An 18,174-nucleotide genomic window follows, 5' to 3' on the forward strand; every position below is an offset into this window, starting at 1 on the left:
ATATATTTGCAACCAGATCCAAATCATTTACCCACCCTTAGCTATATCCTAGTTTTAGCATATTGGCTCCTTCTCAATATGCTGGCTCATTCATTTTCATGCACCTGCCCTGCATTCTATGTCTTGTTATGAGAGAACTATAAAAACTGGCTTGATATATTTTGGCTGAGATCCAACAAGCTACTTCTGGCGTGCTTTGATGTACCAAGTTGAAAATAGGATGTTTTCTTCTTTTGAATGGCAGGTTTTGTCTGGTTGGCATGAATCCAAAGCTCCTTTAGTGATGACTACCTGTTCTTTAAATCTAGTTAGAGATTTATTTATTTAGTAGCATGAGAGTATATAAAGTGCTACAAAGAAACACAAGCAAAAGTAAAGGCTCCTTCTTGTACAGAAGAACTTGCAGTCTAAATATAATCGGTAGGTTGGGGGGAGGGTGGGGAGCAAAAAAAGCCCTGAATGGAGCCAGTTTACAAAAGATGAGTTTGAGCAAATGCTAGTTGTATATATATTTAGGCTGTGTTTCAGTCTGATTCAAAGATTGTGACCTTAAGCTATGTGGAAATATTCATTTTGGAATGGATTTTGAAGAAAATACTAAACTTTTGACCAAATCCCTTTCTGAATGTTAACATTATTTTGTAGCTGATAAGCTCTAGCAGAGTAAGTGTAAGAAGCATTTTATTCAATGCTATTTGTTTTTCATTATGCATGTTTTAAATTTATGTAACGATATAATCATTGTGTACCTCAAACAGAATGCAAAGATGTGAACAAAGTGGCTTATTGCCCACTGGTGCTGAAGTTCAAATTCTGCAGTCGAGCGTACTTCAGACAGATGTGCTGCAAGACCTGCCAAGGACATTGACCCGCAGAAACTGAAAGTGCCTTGTTGCTTCATTGTGCAAATGTGTCCATCTAAGATTTCTGCACAGTGCAACCAGTCAGATAGTCTACATTCATCACCCTGTGGAAAATATAACCACTGGTCAGCTCCAGCTGACAGAATTGCAAAGTTATTTTAACTTCTGTGAAGTGGGATTTATTCATCCAAAGTGTTGGACACAGTATAAGGAGGCAACGCCAAAATGGAAAACTATACCCAGTACATAGAGAACATATGTGTACTTTCAACTAAATCCTATTTACCTCCTTGGACCATTAAGATAATTGTTGTTATGGACCTAGAAGTGACACTGAATCAATTTGTATTTAATATTGTTAAAATGTAGTTGTTATGGTTTGGTCATCTATAGAAGTAAAGAAGAATTTTAAAAACCTGTCATAGCTTATAATTAATAATTATTTTATCTTACTATATAGCACCACAACTTATGGTAAAGAAGTGGGCTTGGGAATATTATTTTAGAAGCAATTATAAATCCAAAGTAAAACAAACGTTTTTTCCTTTGTTTCATCTAATTCTTTAAAAGATAATCCATATTTCCAGAGGACTGCAGTGAGCCATATATAAAGCTATTAAAAATGCATCAGATATTTATTACCTGATTGCATCAAACAATAAATATGTGCTTCAGGGTTATAGCCATCTTGCCATTTTACAAATAAAACAGGATTTTTACTAAAGGGAATGTATTTGAATTCCAGTTGTAAAGAACATATTTACTACTATTTCAGTACTTACGTAGAGAATGCTTAAAACAAATCTTCTCAAATTCACCATTTCTCCCTTCAGTTACAGAAAGGCATCTCTGTAGCAACTAATTACTGTGTAATTATCAATGATGAACTGGCTGTATAGCGGAGAATAGTCTCTTCTAATAATCATGCTGAAACTCTTCTGGGTGTTCATTTCCTTCCTCACTGAAACAATAGAAGAATGTTTTATGAGACAATGCAAAGGAGGGGAAAAAATGAATTTTCTCACTTTTGGACAGTTACAAAATAAACAACCAAAAAGTACATAACTGATAAAAATATTTTAAGTTGGAATACCATAACTCTTATATTCACTATATCAATCTAATAATGTTCTGAAATGTACTTAAATGTGAAGCCAAGCTCCTTGGATAAAACAGATTCCAAAATCCATTGTGAGCTAAGCCTGAAGGCCATATTCCCCCCACTCCTATTCCCTTCTTTGTCAGTGACACAACAAAGAGATAAGGAAAGTGGGTACTTGTTTATATTATTATATTGTACTTGAACACTTGCAGTTTGCAGCAGGTCCTTGATGAATGTGCTTTTGTGACCAGTTTGCCTCCTTTGTTGTAGTGCAATTGAGATGATGATGTGAACACCACCACCACCTTGTATTAATACTAGAAGTTAAATGGCACTTTTATAAAATAATATTCTTAATGAGACAAGTTTTTTAACATGTTATGGTATCTAAATGTGTCAATATATTTAACGAACTGCAGTAAGCCAAATGTATGGAATGATACTTAACTAATGTGAATTAACAGGAAAGAGAGAGAAAGAGATACTTGTGCTATGCAGAAATCTTGACAATCCTTCTGCAGGGTTTTCTGTAGATCATAACCAACAAACTCCTGTCAGATGCTACCTCTTGACAGTCATCTCCACATACATGTGAGCAGAATTCCTTTTTGGCATCTTGCCTTACCTGGAGCCATTTACTGCTCAGTTGCAATGTACACAACTGTTAGTGGAATGAATGCTGAGGAAGGAAAACAATACACATTTAGGAGTTAACCTGTAGGCATGAGAGAAACATAATTAGTGGGTGTACTACTTTGTATATTTGTTCATTAAGAAAATATATTGGTGCTAATATGCCTTTATTTATGCAAAGGTATAATAGAAGAGATAGCTGTCATGAGGATATTTTCCAGGCAAGATACCACAGTGTAACATCCTCTGGTTCCTCTGAGACATCAATGTATTTATTACTTAATGTGACTTTTCAATTAGCAAGAAATGATGGAATTTATTCTTACCTCATTTAGGACATTGCCTTTGCAAAGACTGCTTTCGCAAGCATATTTTGCTCTTTCATTGGTGCTAGATGACCAGGGAGTCCAATGTTTACTTTGAAGCGTAAAAAGAGCAATGAGTTGGAATTTAAGAAACTCTTTCCTTGGAGCAATTTTGACTTGCATTGCTAAAAGGAAAAACAAACAAACACAGAATGTATTTGAATTATGAATGGACCAATATGTAATGCCCCATCCCAGTAAAATTCTGAATAAAAATTAATCATTTGTTCTGACAGCAAGGGACATTGTGGCTGTTACAGTATAGCCATTTATGTAATTATGATGAAATAGACCAAATATTAAATTCATAAATAATGACAATATGATGTTTGTATAGGCTGCACCAATATGGGAAAACTAACAGTTCTGGGGCAGATATTAAACACAATGTGCTGTTGGTTTTTCCGTTGAGCAATGCCACAAGTTAAAACTATCAGACTCAGTATAATACAGTCAAAGTATACATCCAAGTTTTTTTTAGAAAGGTTCATTGATGTTATGGATAACAAAATGTTCCTTAAAAATTCAGAATGAAAATGAAATCTTTTATTGTGATTATTTGCTTCTTATTTTATATTCAGTATTATGTGGTACACTGTTACATTGTTATAATTGTTTTTGCTTTTGTAAATTATATGCTAATTTATTTCCATGTTGTCTAACACATGTTCTTACATGTCATGCATTCTGCTGCTTGTAACACTTAATGCAGTAAAATTCCACACCAGGCACAGATTTGTTTTTAACACAGATAATTTAGTAAAATAAAAAATGCAGCTTTTAAGAATGAGCCTTATGGTAACAATCTGTTCACTGACATGCCTGTGCAAGAATTTTGCAAGCACAAATATTTACATTGTTGAAAGCACTTCTGAAAGTATATTTACTTTTTGGTTAAAGATACATCAAGTAATGTTTCTATGCTGTCTCAGTACTTGGCTAGCATTGCCTTTGGGTGTGATATGGAAATGCAATGCAGTAGACTAAACTACCACCTATTGCTCCTTCCAAACTATTGTTTCAAAAAAACTCCCATGTAAACTAGAGCTAATTCATATTAGCAACATTTTCTGGACTGTGATCACCTTGCTTTCAGGAAATTTTGTTTGTTAGTTGATGATTTTGGTTAGTTATTTAGCAATTTAAAGCAGCATTCCTTAGTCTCAGTAACTTTTAAGATGTGTAGACTTCGACTCCCAGAATTCCACAGCAATCTGGCTAAGGTTGAGAAACATTGATCTAAATGGTCATTGAACTGTCAAGAGAATGATAGGATTGGAGACTGATGGTACTGTGGAGGAGAAGATTGGGTGATTGAACATTCCCTCAGTTCTCCAAATGAGTTGTCTGTAATGTTGGTGTAGAGATATTATTACCCAGTTTCCCCCAAAATAAGACATCCCCTGATAATGAGCCCAATTGGGCTTTTGAGCGCATGGCAATAAGGCCAAGTGCTTATTGCAGGGTTCAAAAAAATACAAGACAGGGTCTTATTTTCGGTGAAATGGTATTTCTAAAGTTGTCTTAACTTTTCACTAAATACAGAATGAAATAGTTGAAGAGCATACTTTAATTTCTAACTTTTACTTTTATCAAACTAATTTCATTTTATGTTTCTTTTTCCATTTATTTTCTGCCTGTGCTTCATATTATTACTCAATGAATATTACACCAAGCAAAAACACTGAAGTATAGTGTTGAAAATCTTCTTGCCTGATTCTGTTGCTTCCTCAATTCTATTTCTTTCACTGTAGTTATTAGATTACAAATACAACACCTGTCATTTTTAACTTAACCAGTTTTGATTTTTAAAATTTTCTTTGTTAAGGAAGGATCTGAACACATAGGTGGTCACCTATGAAAAATGCCAATGATAACATTGGTGTCAAGCACCAAGGAAATCAGGAGATCCAGGCAGTTCAAATGTATATAAAGATTTATAGTAAGCTTAAGCTTCCTTTTTTTAAAGACAAGTTTTATTTTAAAAAATTTCCTTTCATCATACATATTTTATGAACAGAGTGTTGACCAGGTCACATTTTATACATCTTATATATAATCAAAATCATCATTATAATATATCTTAATCTTCCTGTTTTTTCCAATATTTATCTCTTTTGTATATCCTTTACATGAATTTATCATTTTTCTCCATCTCTTCTTATTTCAGTTTCTGCCATATTATTTTCTTTTCATCATTTTTTATCATTTTCAATTTTATATTTAAATAACATCGCTTTATGCCTTATGCTTCTTCTCAATTACAATTACTCCAGTTGTTTACATTCTTTCGTCATTTCCAGAAGTGTCTGTCTAATTCCTTCTACCCAATCGTTAACAGTAAAATATTCATCTTAATTTACATTGTTATCAAAATTAATGATATTCTTAGCTTATTTTCACCGTTCCATCTGCTGTGGTTTATCACAAACATGTCCTATTCCTCCTCCTTTGCAAAAATAGTCACTTTTATAATTTCAGCATTGTTATTCTCTTTACAATTAAGATTTTAAATGTTAATTTTCATCTACATTGATATCAAAATTAATAATATTGTCAAATTGCTTATTTTCACATTTCTATCTATTGAGATTTAGTGTAGACAAACTCTATTCATTCATCATTATCATATTCACTTATAATCATTTTCCTCCATATCATATTTTTTCAACTTCTACCATATATCTTACATATATCTTTATCTTACATATATCTTTATCTTACATATATCTTTATCATTTCATTTTCAATGCTTTCATCTAGTATATAGTAGAATAGAATAGAATAGAATAGAATAGAATATAATTTTTTATTGGCCAAGTGTGATTGGACACACAAGGAATTTGTCTTGGTACATATGCTCTCAGTATACATAAAAGAAAAGATATGTTCATCAAGAATTCTAAGGTACAACATTTAATGATAGTCATAGGGTACAAATAGACAATTAGGAAACAATCAGTATTAATATAAATCGTAAGGATACAAGCAACAAAGTTACAATCATAAGTTGAAGGAGATGGGTGATGGGAACATTGAGAAGATTAATAGTAGTGCAGATTTAATAACTAGTTTGACAGTGTTGAGGGAATTATTTGTTTAGCGGACTGATGGCATTTGGGAAGACACTGTTCTTGTGTCTAGTTGTTCTGGTGTGCAGTGCTCTATTGCGTCGTTTTGAGGGTAAAAGTTGAAACGGTTTATGTCCAGGATATGAGGGGTTTGTAAATATTTTCACAGCCCTCTTTTTTGTGCAGTATACAGATCCTCAATGAAAGGCAGGTTGGTAGACATTGTTTTTTCTGCAGTTCTAATTATCCTCTGAAGTCTGTGTCTGTCTTGTTGAGTTGCAGAACCAAACCAGACAGTTATAGAGATGCAGATGACAGACTCAATAATTCCTCTGTAGAACTGGATCAGCAGCTCCTTGGGCAGTTTGAGCTTTCTGAGTTGGCACAGAAAGAACATTCTTCGTTATGCTTTTTTGATGACGTTTTTGATGTTAACTGTTCATTTTAGATCTTGCGATATGGTAGAACCTAGAAATTTGAAGGATGTCTACTGTTGATACTGTGTGGTCTAGTATTGTAAGAGGTGGAAGTATGAAAGGGTTTCTCCTAAAGTCTACCACCATTTCTATGGTTTTGAGTGTGTTCAGTCCCAGATTGTTCCGGTCGCACCACGAGGCTAGTCATTCAACCTCCCGTCTGTATGCGGATTCATCATTGTTTCGAATGAGACCGATCACTGTTGTGTCATCTGCGAACTTCAATAGTTTAACAGATGGATCGTTAGAGGTACAGTCATTGGTATACAGAGAGAAGTGGGGAGAGCACACAGTCTTGGGGGACACCTGTACAGGTATCTGATGTGATTCTGCTTAGCTTCACCTGCCTCTTCCTGTTTATTAGGAAGCTTATGATCCACTTACAAGTGTGTTCAGGTACCTGTAGCTGGTTTAGTTTAGTTAGAAGAGTGTCTGGAATGATGGTGTTGAATGCTGAACTAAAGTCTACAAAGAGGACCCTTGCGTAGGTCTTTGGAGATTCAAGATGTTGTAGGATGTAGTGCAGAGCCTTATTAACGGCATCATCTATTGATCTATTTGCTCGGTATGCAAATTGCAAGGGTCTAACAGCAGATCCATGATGGTTTTCAAGTGGGACAGTACTAGCCTTTCAAAGGTTTTCATGACCACAGATATTAGAACAACTGGTCTGTAGTCATTCAGTTCCTTGATGGTGGGCTTCTTCGGCACTGGAATGATAGTAGAGCGTTTGAAGCAAGAAGGAACATAGCACATCTCTAGTGATTTATTGAAGATATGGATGAAAATGGGGGCCAATTGGTCAGCACAGACTTTTAAGAGAGAAGGAGTTATCTTGTCTGGGCCTGGAGCTTTTCCTGGCTTTTGTCTGTGAAATAGGTCTTGCTCTTCCTTTTCTGTGCTCACTAGAGGTTATGAACCCAATGGGATGGGGTCAGTTGTAGGAGGCTTGGCTGTTGTTGGTGTGTCTGAGATGGGAATTGTGGAGATAGGTGGCTGTAGTTTCCTTTCAAACCTGCAGTAAAACATGTTCAGGTCATCTGCCAGTTGCTGATTTCCTTCAGCCTGGGAAGGAAGTTTGCTGTAGCCGGTGATATTTTTAAGAGTTTTCCACATGTTTGCTGGTTCATTTGTTGAGAACTGATTCTTTAGCTTTTTAAAGTAGCTTCTTTTTGCTGCTCTGATCTCCCTTGTTAATACTCTTCTGGCCTGATTGTACAGCATTTTATTACCTTTTCTATAGACTTCCACTTTGGAATGACTGTAGCTGCTTAGGTTTAGCTGTGAACCAAGGTTTGTTGTTATTGTATATTCACAAGTTCCTGGTGGGTACACATAGGTCTTCACAGAAGCTGACATATGGTGTTACAGTCTCTGTGAGTTCATCTATGTCTGCAGAGGTACTTTCAAAAACATTCTAATCAGTGCAGTCAAGGCAGGCTTGTAGATTTAAGTTTGCTTCCTCCGTCCAGGTCTTCACTGATTTAATTGTTGGTTTTGTGGTTTTAAGTCTTTGCCTGTAAGCAGGTACAAGGTGAATCCTGCAATGATCAGAGAGTCCCACAGCTGCTCGTGGTAAGGATCAATAAGCATCTTTTAGTGTTGTGTAGCAATGGTCTAAAGTATTCTTGCCTCTAGTGGGACAATTGACATGCTGAAAGTATTTTGGTAGCTCTTTCCTTAAGTTTGCCTTGTTTAGATCTCCCAAAATAATGGCCACTGAATCGGGGTATTAGGCTTCAGCCTCCATAAGTTGGTCAGCTAGAGTTCATAATGCCTTGTTTACACAGGCTTATGGTGGGACATAAACAGCAGTTAGAAGAAATGAAGAAAATTCACGAAGCGAATAGTATGGTTTGCAGTTGATAATGTCTCTAAGTTTTTGTCACAGAATGTATATATTATAGTTGTATCCTGAGACCAGCTGTTATTGATATATAAGCATAAGCCACCTCCTTTCTTTTTACCAGATGTTTCTGCAATTCCGTCTGATCGTTGAATCTGAAACTCTGGGATATGCAGCCTGCTATCATCAATTGATTCATTTAACCAGGTTTCAGAGAAGCATAGGGCTGCTGAATTGCAAAAGTCAGATTTGTATCTGTTTAAAAGGAGTATTTCATCCATCTTATTAGCAAGTGAATGTACGTTGGTTAGAAAAAATGAAGGCAGAGTTTTATTTCTCCTGTTCCTTAATGTGTTTAAAATACCACCCCTTTTACCTCTCTTTCTTCACTTCTTCAATTTGGTTTTTTTGGTAATCCATGGGTCTGGGGAAATTGCTTCTTCCTGTGTTAGAATCTCTTCCATGTTTGTAAAGACGGGGGCGGGGGGGCAGGTGAGATCACAGAAAGCTGCTCCTTAAAAAAACGTTGCTTAATTTTTAGCAGATGGTCTTGTGACTAAGAAATTTGTAATGAGTTGCAGAGAATAATTAAAAATAAAGAAACCGTTAGAGAGCATTTCACCAAGGCAGCCTTTGGCGGCACCATCTTGGCTAATTCTTCTCTCTTACGACTACGATAACAGTTAAAATTCCATTCTAATTTAAAAACTATCAAAAATATATTATTATTATTATTATTATGTACACAAAATGATAGTATACACAGCAAACGAGATAACTATGCTGGATTTCGTATCACAGATCACTAGTCGAACACTTCCCAAGCGTTTAGGACTGCATGATGTATTGGCGTATTATTATTATTATTATTATTATTATTATTATTATTATTATTATTATTATTATTATTATTATTATTATTATTATTATTTTGTCTACTTTCCCATTCCCATTTATTAATCTACCTCATTTATTTTTGCCTATTTTTACCCCATCATCCTTCATCTTTAACCATCATCTCTAAATCTTTTTAGCATCCCCTTTTCTAATAATTTTTGCACCACCCTTTATCTCGCTCTAACTTCTCAAATCTCTTTTTTATTTTTTATATATGTTACATTTCAACTTCTGGCTTTCACTTATCTTTTTGTGTTGTGTTGTTTGAACATCCCTCATCAAAGCTTTTCTTTGTCTCTTCCAGGTTTTCCCCTTCTTTCCTTTTGCCTGTTTCTTTTTTAGGGAGAATTCCCCACCTTTCCTCTCTGATCTTTTTACATAATCAACCATTTCTATAATGCTCTCTAACCCATTTCTATTTTTCAATATTTTCTCTTCAACATTGTTAATTTCTTGTTTCTCATTTAAATTTTCTTCTTCCAACTTCTTTTCATTTTCTTTTTCTATATATTTAAATGAATTTTCCGTTTCTTTTTTGCCTATTAAAGATTCACACATGCTTTAAACATCAAAAGTAATTCTTCATACATCTGCAACTCCTATTTCATGACAATTTAAAAAGTTACTAATACCTCCCCAATTATATCTCTATGCACTTAGCCAAAATTTTAAGTCTGTATAATTTTCTTAATCTCCTCTTCTTTTCTTCTTCAATTATTCCTTTGTTCTTTAGTTAAAATGTTCTTCTCAATTATTAATTATTGTTCCAATTCAACAGTCAAATCCGATTATAAAACTCTTCCAGAAGAGAAGGGAAATAAAACAACCACCCAGATGTAAACACACAGTCACTTCTTAAATATTCTCACAGTGTCCAAATTATCTTCTTCTATACAGCCAAGGTCGAAATTTCCAGCTGCTGTTTCTTCTGTTTTGTCTATTTGACTAGAATGTTATAGTACATCAAAATGTCCAATGATTTTTCAAAGTTCTCTTATAAATTATTATTTTCTTCCAAAAATCATTTTCTTTCATTTTTAAAATTTTTTGCTTTTCCCAATTTTCCATATCCAAGACTTTCTCTTAGATTCTTTATATTACAAAGCCTTCTCTTTGTTCTGTTTATGTTTCCCCGCCCCCCAAAGCCAGATAGCAGCTAGTCCAAGCTCAGGAATTCTTTTAAAAATTTAATTTTGATTTTTCTTAGTATAAATTGGCATTTATCTCACCCAGTTCTGCCACTCCATCCAATTGCCTCTCCTGCACAATTATTCGGTTCAGTTTTCCCAGCTTCAAGGTGCCCACAATAAGATGGCCACTACCCCTGCTGCCGCTTCAGGAGAGCTGTTTCTGTTCCAGCAAGCAAATTGCCAATTTCTTGCAGTCCATGAAACGCATCTCCTTTCTTCACCATCCTACAAGATGGCTATGGCTCGAAAGCCTCCTGGCAGTGGTTTGTCCGGCTGGATTTCACCTGGCTCATCAGAGCCTGCTATTTTCCAGTGCGTTCCCACTGTGATGTCAACCGGAAATCTGTAAGCTTAAATTTCCTACAAGGATCTGAATTACTTATTTGAGCTACCTAGATCTCCTGATTTCCTTGGTGCTTGATATTAACCTGAATTACTAACAGTCAAGGGAAAATAGCGGGACTTAAGAATAGAAAGGAATTCAAGGTGGGCTGGACTTGTGGGTACCCGGGAACTCATGACTGATGATGCATTTGACCCTTCTCTCAGGCTCAGCCTGGTCGTCTCCTACAATTAGGACATTAGTCTGAGTAAACCTGCATAAAACTTGCTTGTATTATTACAATTGTTTTAAAAACAAAATTGCAAAATCATATAACCTGTTTATTCTTCATAGTGCCTTTCCCTTCCTAGAATTATATATTATTATTTATTTATTTATTTATTTATTATTTATTCAGTTTGGATGCCACCCAACTCCACACATTGCTGGATGGCTCACAACAATAAAAGTAGCATAAAAACAATAAAATTTTGAAAAATAACTGGAATCAGGTACAAAAAAGCTATAAAATAAGTACAGAATGGCAAGATTTCGATAACAAGTTTATTACATGCTATCTTTACAGAAGAATCTAATCTACAAATAGTCAAGGGAAATTGATGCTAGAAAAGAGTCAATGAGTCACTCCAAACTTAGGTCTTTTGTGGAAGTGGAGTGACTCCAAACTGATGATGCATTTGACCCTGCCCTCAGGCTTAGACAGTCATCTACATTCCCATTAAATTAAATATTTATTCTTTTATGTTGTCATTACACATTGAAGCAAAGTAGTTTGAATTTTTTGCTACAATATTTGTAAGCAATGTACAATATTATGCTTATACAAGATATCTCCAGAAGCATACATATAAGTTATATTGATAGAGGAAATGTTTGTAGCTCAGCATTGAAATGAGGGGTCCATTGTGCTCTCTGAGCTTTTCTTGCAGACATTTCATTACTCAAACAAGGTAACTTCAGTGCAGATGATGTTATCTAGTTTGGGTAATGGAACATCTGCAAGAAAACAACCAAGCTCAGAGAGCACCAAGGACCCCACATAAAGTGAAAATGGCTTACACATTGATGAAGACAAATAAGAAATAAGCACCATGTAACACAGTGGTAGTCAACCTGCTCCCTACCGCCCACTAGTGGGCGTTCCAGCTTTCATGGTGGGCGATAGGGGTTTTGTCCGATACTGAAACACTTTCCTTGTTTTTAATTTAATTGACTTTTAAAAAAAATTTCATAGCATTATTTAAAAACATTTTCATTAGGTTTTCATAAAATTCCCCGTGACAATTTAAATTTCTGAAAATATACTATTTATATCGCTCGCGCATAAGTTTAGTTCACATTACATAAGTGAAACTAAATGGCGCTATAGTGCGACTGCAAAAAAAAGAGCCTCGTCCCAGAATAGCTCGCGCATCTCCCCCCACACCACCCAGCTGTAACAGACAAGCAGAGCTGGTAGCCGTTCCCCCCCAACTCAATCCACGATGCACGAGAGGCATGCGCAGACAATGATACACGGCGCATTACTGTGGAACCAGTGGGCGGTTAGAAAATTTTACTACTAACAGAGATACAAAAGTGGGCGATAGGTATAAAAAGGTTGACTACCCCTGATGTAACACATGAAGATCATTTGTAATTACCATAATTTACATTTTTAAAACTTCTCTACAGTAAATCCTTAAACTTATTCTGTGTAAATTTGGCCTGCATTGCTCAATATACAGCGGGCAGAATTTTTTTTTTATAATAAGCTTGGTTTCCCATTTTTAGGTGGCTATGACACAGAAGCTAATATAAAATAATAATCTTTAATCACAAATGGTTTTTTAAACATAAAAAAAGGTGAGAGAAACAGCCACTGTTGTCTTTATATGTACATTTGCCAAAGGGATACCTACATTTGAACTTGCAACTGAACAGCAAATTTAAATTCTCTGTAGAATTTTTAAAAAAGAGATAGAGTGTTCTTGTTTGCTTGCTTTTATTTTTGGACATCTCTGGAGTATAGCTTGCTTAAACAAAGCTGATATCATTCAAACTACTCTATCAACATGTGGCATTTGGTTACCAGTTTTACTTTTGTTGGTATTGGGGACACTTGTTGTTTATTTTTCTGTTGCCCTTCCTTACTACCTGTAATAATTATAACTCTGATATGTAAAATTGAGCATTCCAAATCAAGGTGATACTTTCAAATAATGAATGAGCAAAATTGGACCAGTCTATTTTCTCTATGGCTGTCTAGCTATATACCTGGAGTATAAAATAAAGTAAATGGCAAAATATATATCTACACTAAGGGTAGTTAACCTTTTTATACACATCGCCTACTTTTGTATCTCAGTTAGTAGCAAATTTTCTAACCGCTCACCGGTTCCACAGTAATGTGCCCTGTATCGTCGTCTGCGCATGCCTCTCCCGCATCGTGGATTGGGTTGGGGAGGCGCTGGCTACCAGCTCTGCTTGTCTGTTACAGCTGGGTGGTGTGGGGGGAAATGCATAAGCTATTCTGGGATGAGGCTCTTTTGTTTGCGGTCGCACTACAGCGCCATTTAGTTTCACTTACATAACATGAACTAAACTTATGCACGGGCGATACAAATACTATATTTTCAGAAATTTAAATTGTCACGGGGAATTTTATGAAAACCTAATGAAAATGTTTTTAAATAATGCTATGAATTTTTTTTTAAAGTCAATTAAATTTAAAAAAAGGAAAGTGTTTCAGTATCGGACAAAACCCCTACCGCCCACCATGAAAGCTGGACCAGGTTGATTACCACTGATCTACACAGATTGGCATTGCTTTTATTTCTTAACATTTTAATTGTAATGATCGATGTCTCAAAGCTATTTGTTTTTATCCACAACTTTCCTAATATGGTGCTCTTCAGATTCATTGAAACTATAACTAGAATTCACAGACAATGAAATTGATGGGAATTAGAGCCACAGGCAAATGGCAAATACCATGTTAGGGAAAACAACCTTAAACTAGAAGGCCTAGATTATTTTATTTTTCCTATATTTTTTTCCATTTTTGAAGTAGAAAGAACTTATTTGTATTCATACACAATAGTGCTCAAGGTCCTTGATGTGAAAATATTTTAAAGCAAACTGGTGTGTCCCACAGCAGCAGTTTCAAGCAGCTGTCATGTTATCAAGACAAATGTGTTTTGAAGAACCATTATTCAGATGGGCGGTAGTAAATGAAATCTTTGTATGCATTCACTTACATTAAATCCAGCAATCAGATTAGATATTTATCTAAGAACCTATCTCTATTAGCAGAGATTCTTAAAATGTGATGTGATATTTTTGAAATTCTAAGCCACCATGGCAGGGGGGAAAAGCTAGAAAGATAAAGGTACATATTAATTCTATAATAGGATGGTGAACAAGAGGAGAACTGCCTTATCGTTACCAGGAACCACAAGAACGAGATTATTCATCAAATACTTCAAAACCCAGTTTAATCTGGATTTATGAATTTAAGTTATCCTTTTAACTAGATGGATGGGATTGGATTTTGGAAGTAGTGCTTCTGATGTTTTCTATCACTGAGCTATGAGATGAATTTCTGCCTACTTTCTGAACAGCTGAAATGGTTGTTTTTGACCCAAAGCCAATAACTCTATTTGTGATTATAAGGACTTGCTGTATCTTGCTTTAGTATTTGATATGCATTTTACCTGTTAACTAGCTACTGTACTATATGAATAAAGCAGGGGTGAAATCTAAAAATTTTCCCTACCGGTTCTGTGGGCGTGGCTTAATTAGTGGGTGTGGCTTGGTGGTCAGATGGCTTGGTGGGCGTGGCCAATAACAATAAATAATAAAAATAATTTAAAAAGTATAAAAAAACAATAAGAGCTACTTTCACACTTTACACACACACAGCACAACACAACTGACTCACACACAATGTAAAAGCAGCTGCACTTCACACTTCACATAGCCACAAAAAGCTCAAAAACCAACTTTCACACTTTACATACACACAACACAACTGACTCACACACAATGTAAAAGCAGCTGCACTTCACACTTCACACTTCACACAGCCACAAAAAGCTCAAAAACCAACTTTCACACTTTACATACACACAACACAACACCACAACTGACACACACAATGTAAAAGCAGCTGCACTTCACACTTCACACAGCCACAAAAAGCTCAAAAACCAACTTTCACATTTTACACACACACAACTAACACACACACACACACACACAATATGCCACATACAGCTTTCTGAGATTTTGTGTGTTTGTGTAGTTAGAGTGAAACACTACAGAAACACTACAGAAACACACCAAATCTCAGAAAGCTGCACAAATATTTTATTTTATTTTATTTTATTTTATTTTATTTTATTTTATTTTATTTTATTTTATTGTGGACTTCAAATCCCAGAGTTCCTCAGTCAGCAAAGCCAGCCATTTGATCACCAAGGAAATAGATTAGCTGAGCGATTGATTCTCTCTGGCTGAAACTGAAACTGCTTTCGGGCTGTGGCCATGCGTTCATCAGTAATCAGGTAAGTGCCTTAGAATCTCTATTCGTAGAAAACATGTTTTCTACAAGTAAGAGTACAAGTAAGGTTCTGCTGTTTTTTTACTTTTAAAGGCCTGTTTCGGCTGAAGCAAAACCGGCTTTTAAAAGTAAAAAAAAAAACCTGCAGATGGTGCGGCTCAGCAGAGGGAGGGGGCGGGGCCAGGGATTTTTGCTACCGGTCCTCCAAACCAGCAGCCACCATCGCTACCGGATCGCGCGATCCCATCCGATCCGGGAGCATTTCACCCCTGGAATAAAGCTGATATTCAAACATTTGATAAATTGATGCAATGCACCATTATGCTAACTAAAGAGTCTTATCACTCCACTGCTCAATTGGATACATGATAAGAAACAGAAATGTGCGATTTTTCTCACTATTTATAAAGATAATGCAGCTGATCAGCTGATTTCATGTGATCACAGGACTCAATACCTGTTGAAAAACAGCTCCTTTGTGATATAATAGTGTTAGATGAATTTGGCAGTTGAGACCATTCATTTCCAGTTGAATTGAGGTGTAACCCAAATTGCCAAAAAAACACAAAAACACTTTTTCTTTTGCAGTAGTGAAACACTGCCAAGCTTGTGGATGTTCTTTTTCCTCACTGGCAAGCATTCTTGCTTGACTTCTCCTCCTGGTATCTTAGGGAGAATACTGGCTGGGTTTTGTATGCATGAAATTGAGAAGAATTTTGTTTCCCATTTCTGTTGGGAAAGGCATGCAAAGCATCAGAAAGGTTGGTTGCCTTTTAAAAAGTTATATTCCTTCCTCTTTTGTGTCAAAGGAGTGAAATGAAACAATTCTGGAACTGAAACATGAAATGCAAATGTCCTTACAATAGCTACCAACTCTTTCTGCAAGCGTGCTTTTAATTTTGAAATAATTCTGCCCTCTTCAGCACTTCAGCTACCACCAAGGTCTTCAATTGTGCTTGTAAGCATTTTGTACTTTGCTGCAAAATTGATGAACAAAAGAAATGACATTTGGATAGCCAGGTTACTTTGCCCTGTTATAAATGATAAATGTACGAACTACGGCAAGTTTGTACATTTAGCAAGTTAGTTAAGATGATGAATGACATAAATTAATTGTTTCCAAATTGAAAGAATTAATAGTTCTACTTTATTGTACTTTAGTTAAGTTATATGTGCAGTTCTGGACAACATGATTTAAAAAATATTCAGCCAAAATGGAACAAGTCCAAAGATGAGCAACAGGAATTATCAGGGGAATAGAATCCAAGTTCTATAAAATGAAATTTGTGAACTATTTGTTATTTGTGAACATATGTTATATAACTACTGTAAACATCTGAAGCATAATTTATCATTTCAATAATAAATAGTATACGGCTTGATTAATTCTCTGGTGAATAAGCACTGAAAAGGTCTCCTAATTAAAGTATTTTGGCTGACTAAATATTCCACTCCTATTTTGCAGTGCACGTATTTGATTTACAGTATATTTCAAAATATTTATATATTATTTCAGGGTTTCCATCACTTTCTGAGCCAATACCCTGCTGTGTTTGAAAATGTCTGGACAGTAATTGTCACTGTTTACAGCGCTGTTTTGGAAAATAGCAAGCATCATGGCACTGAACAAAGTCAGGAATGCAGTTACCCAGTTTGTATACATGATCCAAATGAACTCCTGGCTTCACAGACTCAAAAGCTAAAGGAAAAGAGTTTATCGGCAGTAAAATGTTTGTTTATTCTTTGGCTGGACGTGGTCAGTAATAGGTGACTTATGTTATGGCCAAATTGGGAAAACACTGTAAGCTTAACAATTCCTTATATGTACATACAGTGCTAAAACAAACATACAAATAACCTTAGGAAAGCTTTGGATGGACCTAGTTATCGTTTCCGCCCAACATCATTAGCTGAGGCACAACTGATGAGCAAACACTCCAACAGAATCCAAATCTTTTGAGACCCTTTAAAGCAGTATCATTCATCCTTCCCAACTTTAAGATACTGTATGTGGGCTTCAGTTCCCAGAATTCCCCAGCTAAGAAAATGGTGGGGAATTCTGGGAATTGAAATTAACACATCTTAAAGCTGCTAAGGTTGAAAAACATTGCTTTAACAAAGGCATTGTCTATAATTCTTTGCTACTGCTTTGGGAACTGACTAATGGCTGCAGCCAAAGATTTCAAAATACCTCCGATTTTTTTTCCCCAAAGAAGAAAAAAGAAAGAAATGTGACAGAAGATTTAGAGCAGGTTTTTCCTATTGTCAATTTCCCAATTTGAGGGGCTGTGAATGCAACTCCCAGTAGTCTCGGCCAGTCTTCCAACATATTCCTGGCTCCCCCTGACCTATTCCATATCCTTCTATATGTAAGAATCTACTTTCAATGAGAAATGGGACTCTGCTTTATTATGACCATCGTATTCATATAGGGAGTTTTTCTCACATTCAACCAAATGTGAAAAGATCAGGAATTGCTGGGACCACAACACACCTCTCATTTAATACCCAGTTTGCATTACGTGTGACCTAGCTTTTAACTATTACTGGTTAGGGCAGGTGGGAACTTGGCCTACTCTAGAAACGTCCTGAAAAATTCAATCAACATGAGAAATATCTGCTTCTTTTGAACTACGGGCATTTTAGAATATCTCCTGAGTACTTACATTTCTTTCTGAGCTATTTGCTATCCCTATGAACTAAAACTACTATATGTTTACTTCTGGGCTTATCTCTAGGCTTATCTCTAGCAACCCAGACCTCATTCTGGAAAGAGGATTGCTGACTCAAATTTCTTAGATAACTTTGGGATTAGCCCTGGATCTTATTTCTGGGTGAGATCTTG

The 18,174-nt window shown here is 35.7% G+C and overlaps 1 protein-coding gene across 1 annotated transcript in view; it reads left to right on the top strand.

The window, feature by feature from the left end:
• ADAMTS6 (ADAM metallopeptidase with thrombospondin type 1 motif 6) overlaps positions 1 to 3,721 on the top strand; it is a 157,153-nt gene extending 153,432 nt beyond the window's left edge. Inside the window, exon 25 of the mRNA XM_058170119.1 lies at positions 759 to 3,721. Coding sequence (XP_058026102.1) covers positions 759 to 868 — 110 coding nt within the window. The 3' untranslated portion in view covers positions 869 to 3,721. The remainder of the gene's footprint in view (positions 1 to 758) is intronic.
• Positions 3,722 to 18,174: the final 14,453 nt, after the last annotated feature.

The sequence above is a fragment of the Ahaetulla prasina genome, chromosome 2 (assembly GCF_028640845.1).
Source record: "Ahaetulla prasina isolate Xishuangbanna chromosome 2, ASM2864084v1, whole genome shotgun sequence".
NCBI classification, from domain to species: Eukaryota; Metazoa; Chordata; class Lepidosauria; order Squamata; family Colubridae; genus Ahaetulla; species Ahaetulla prasina.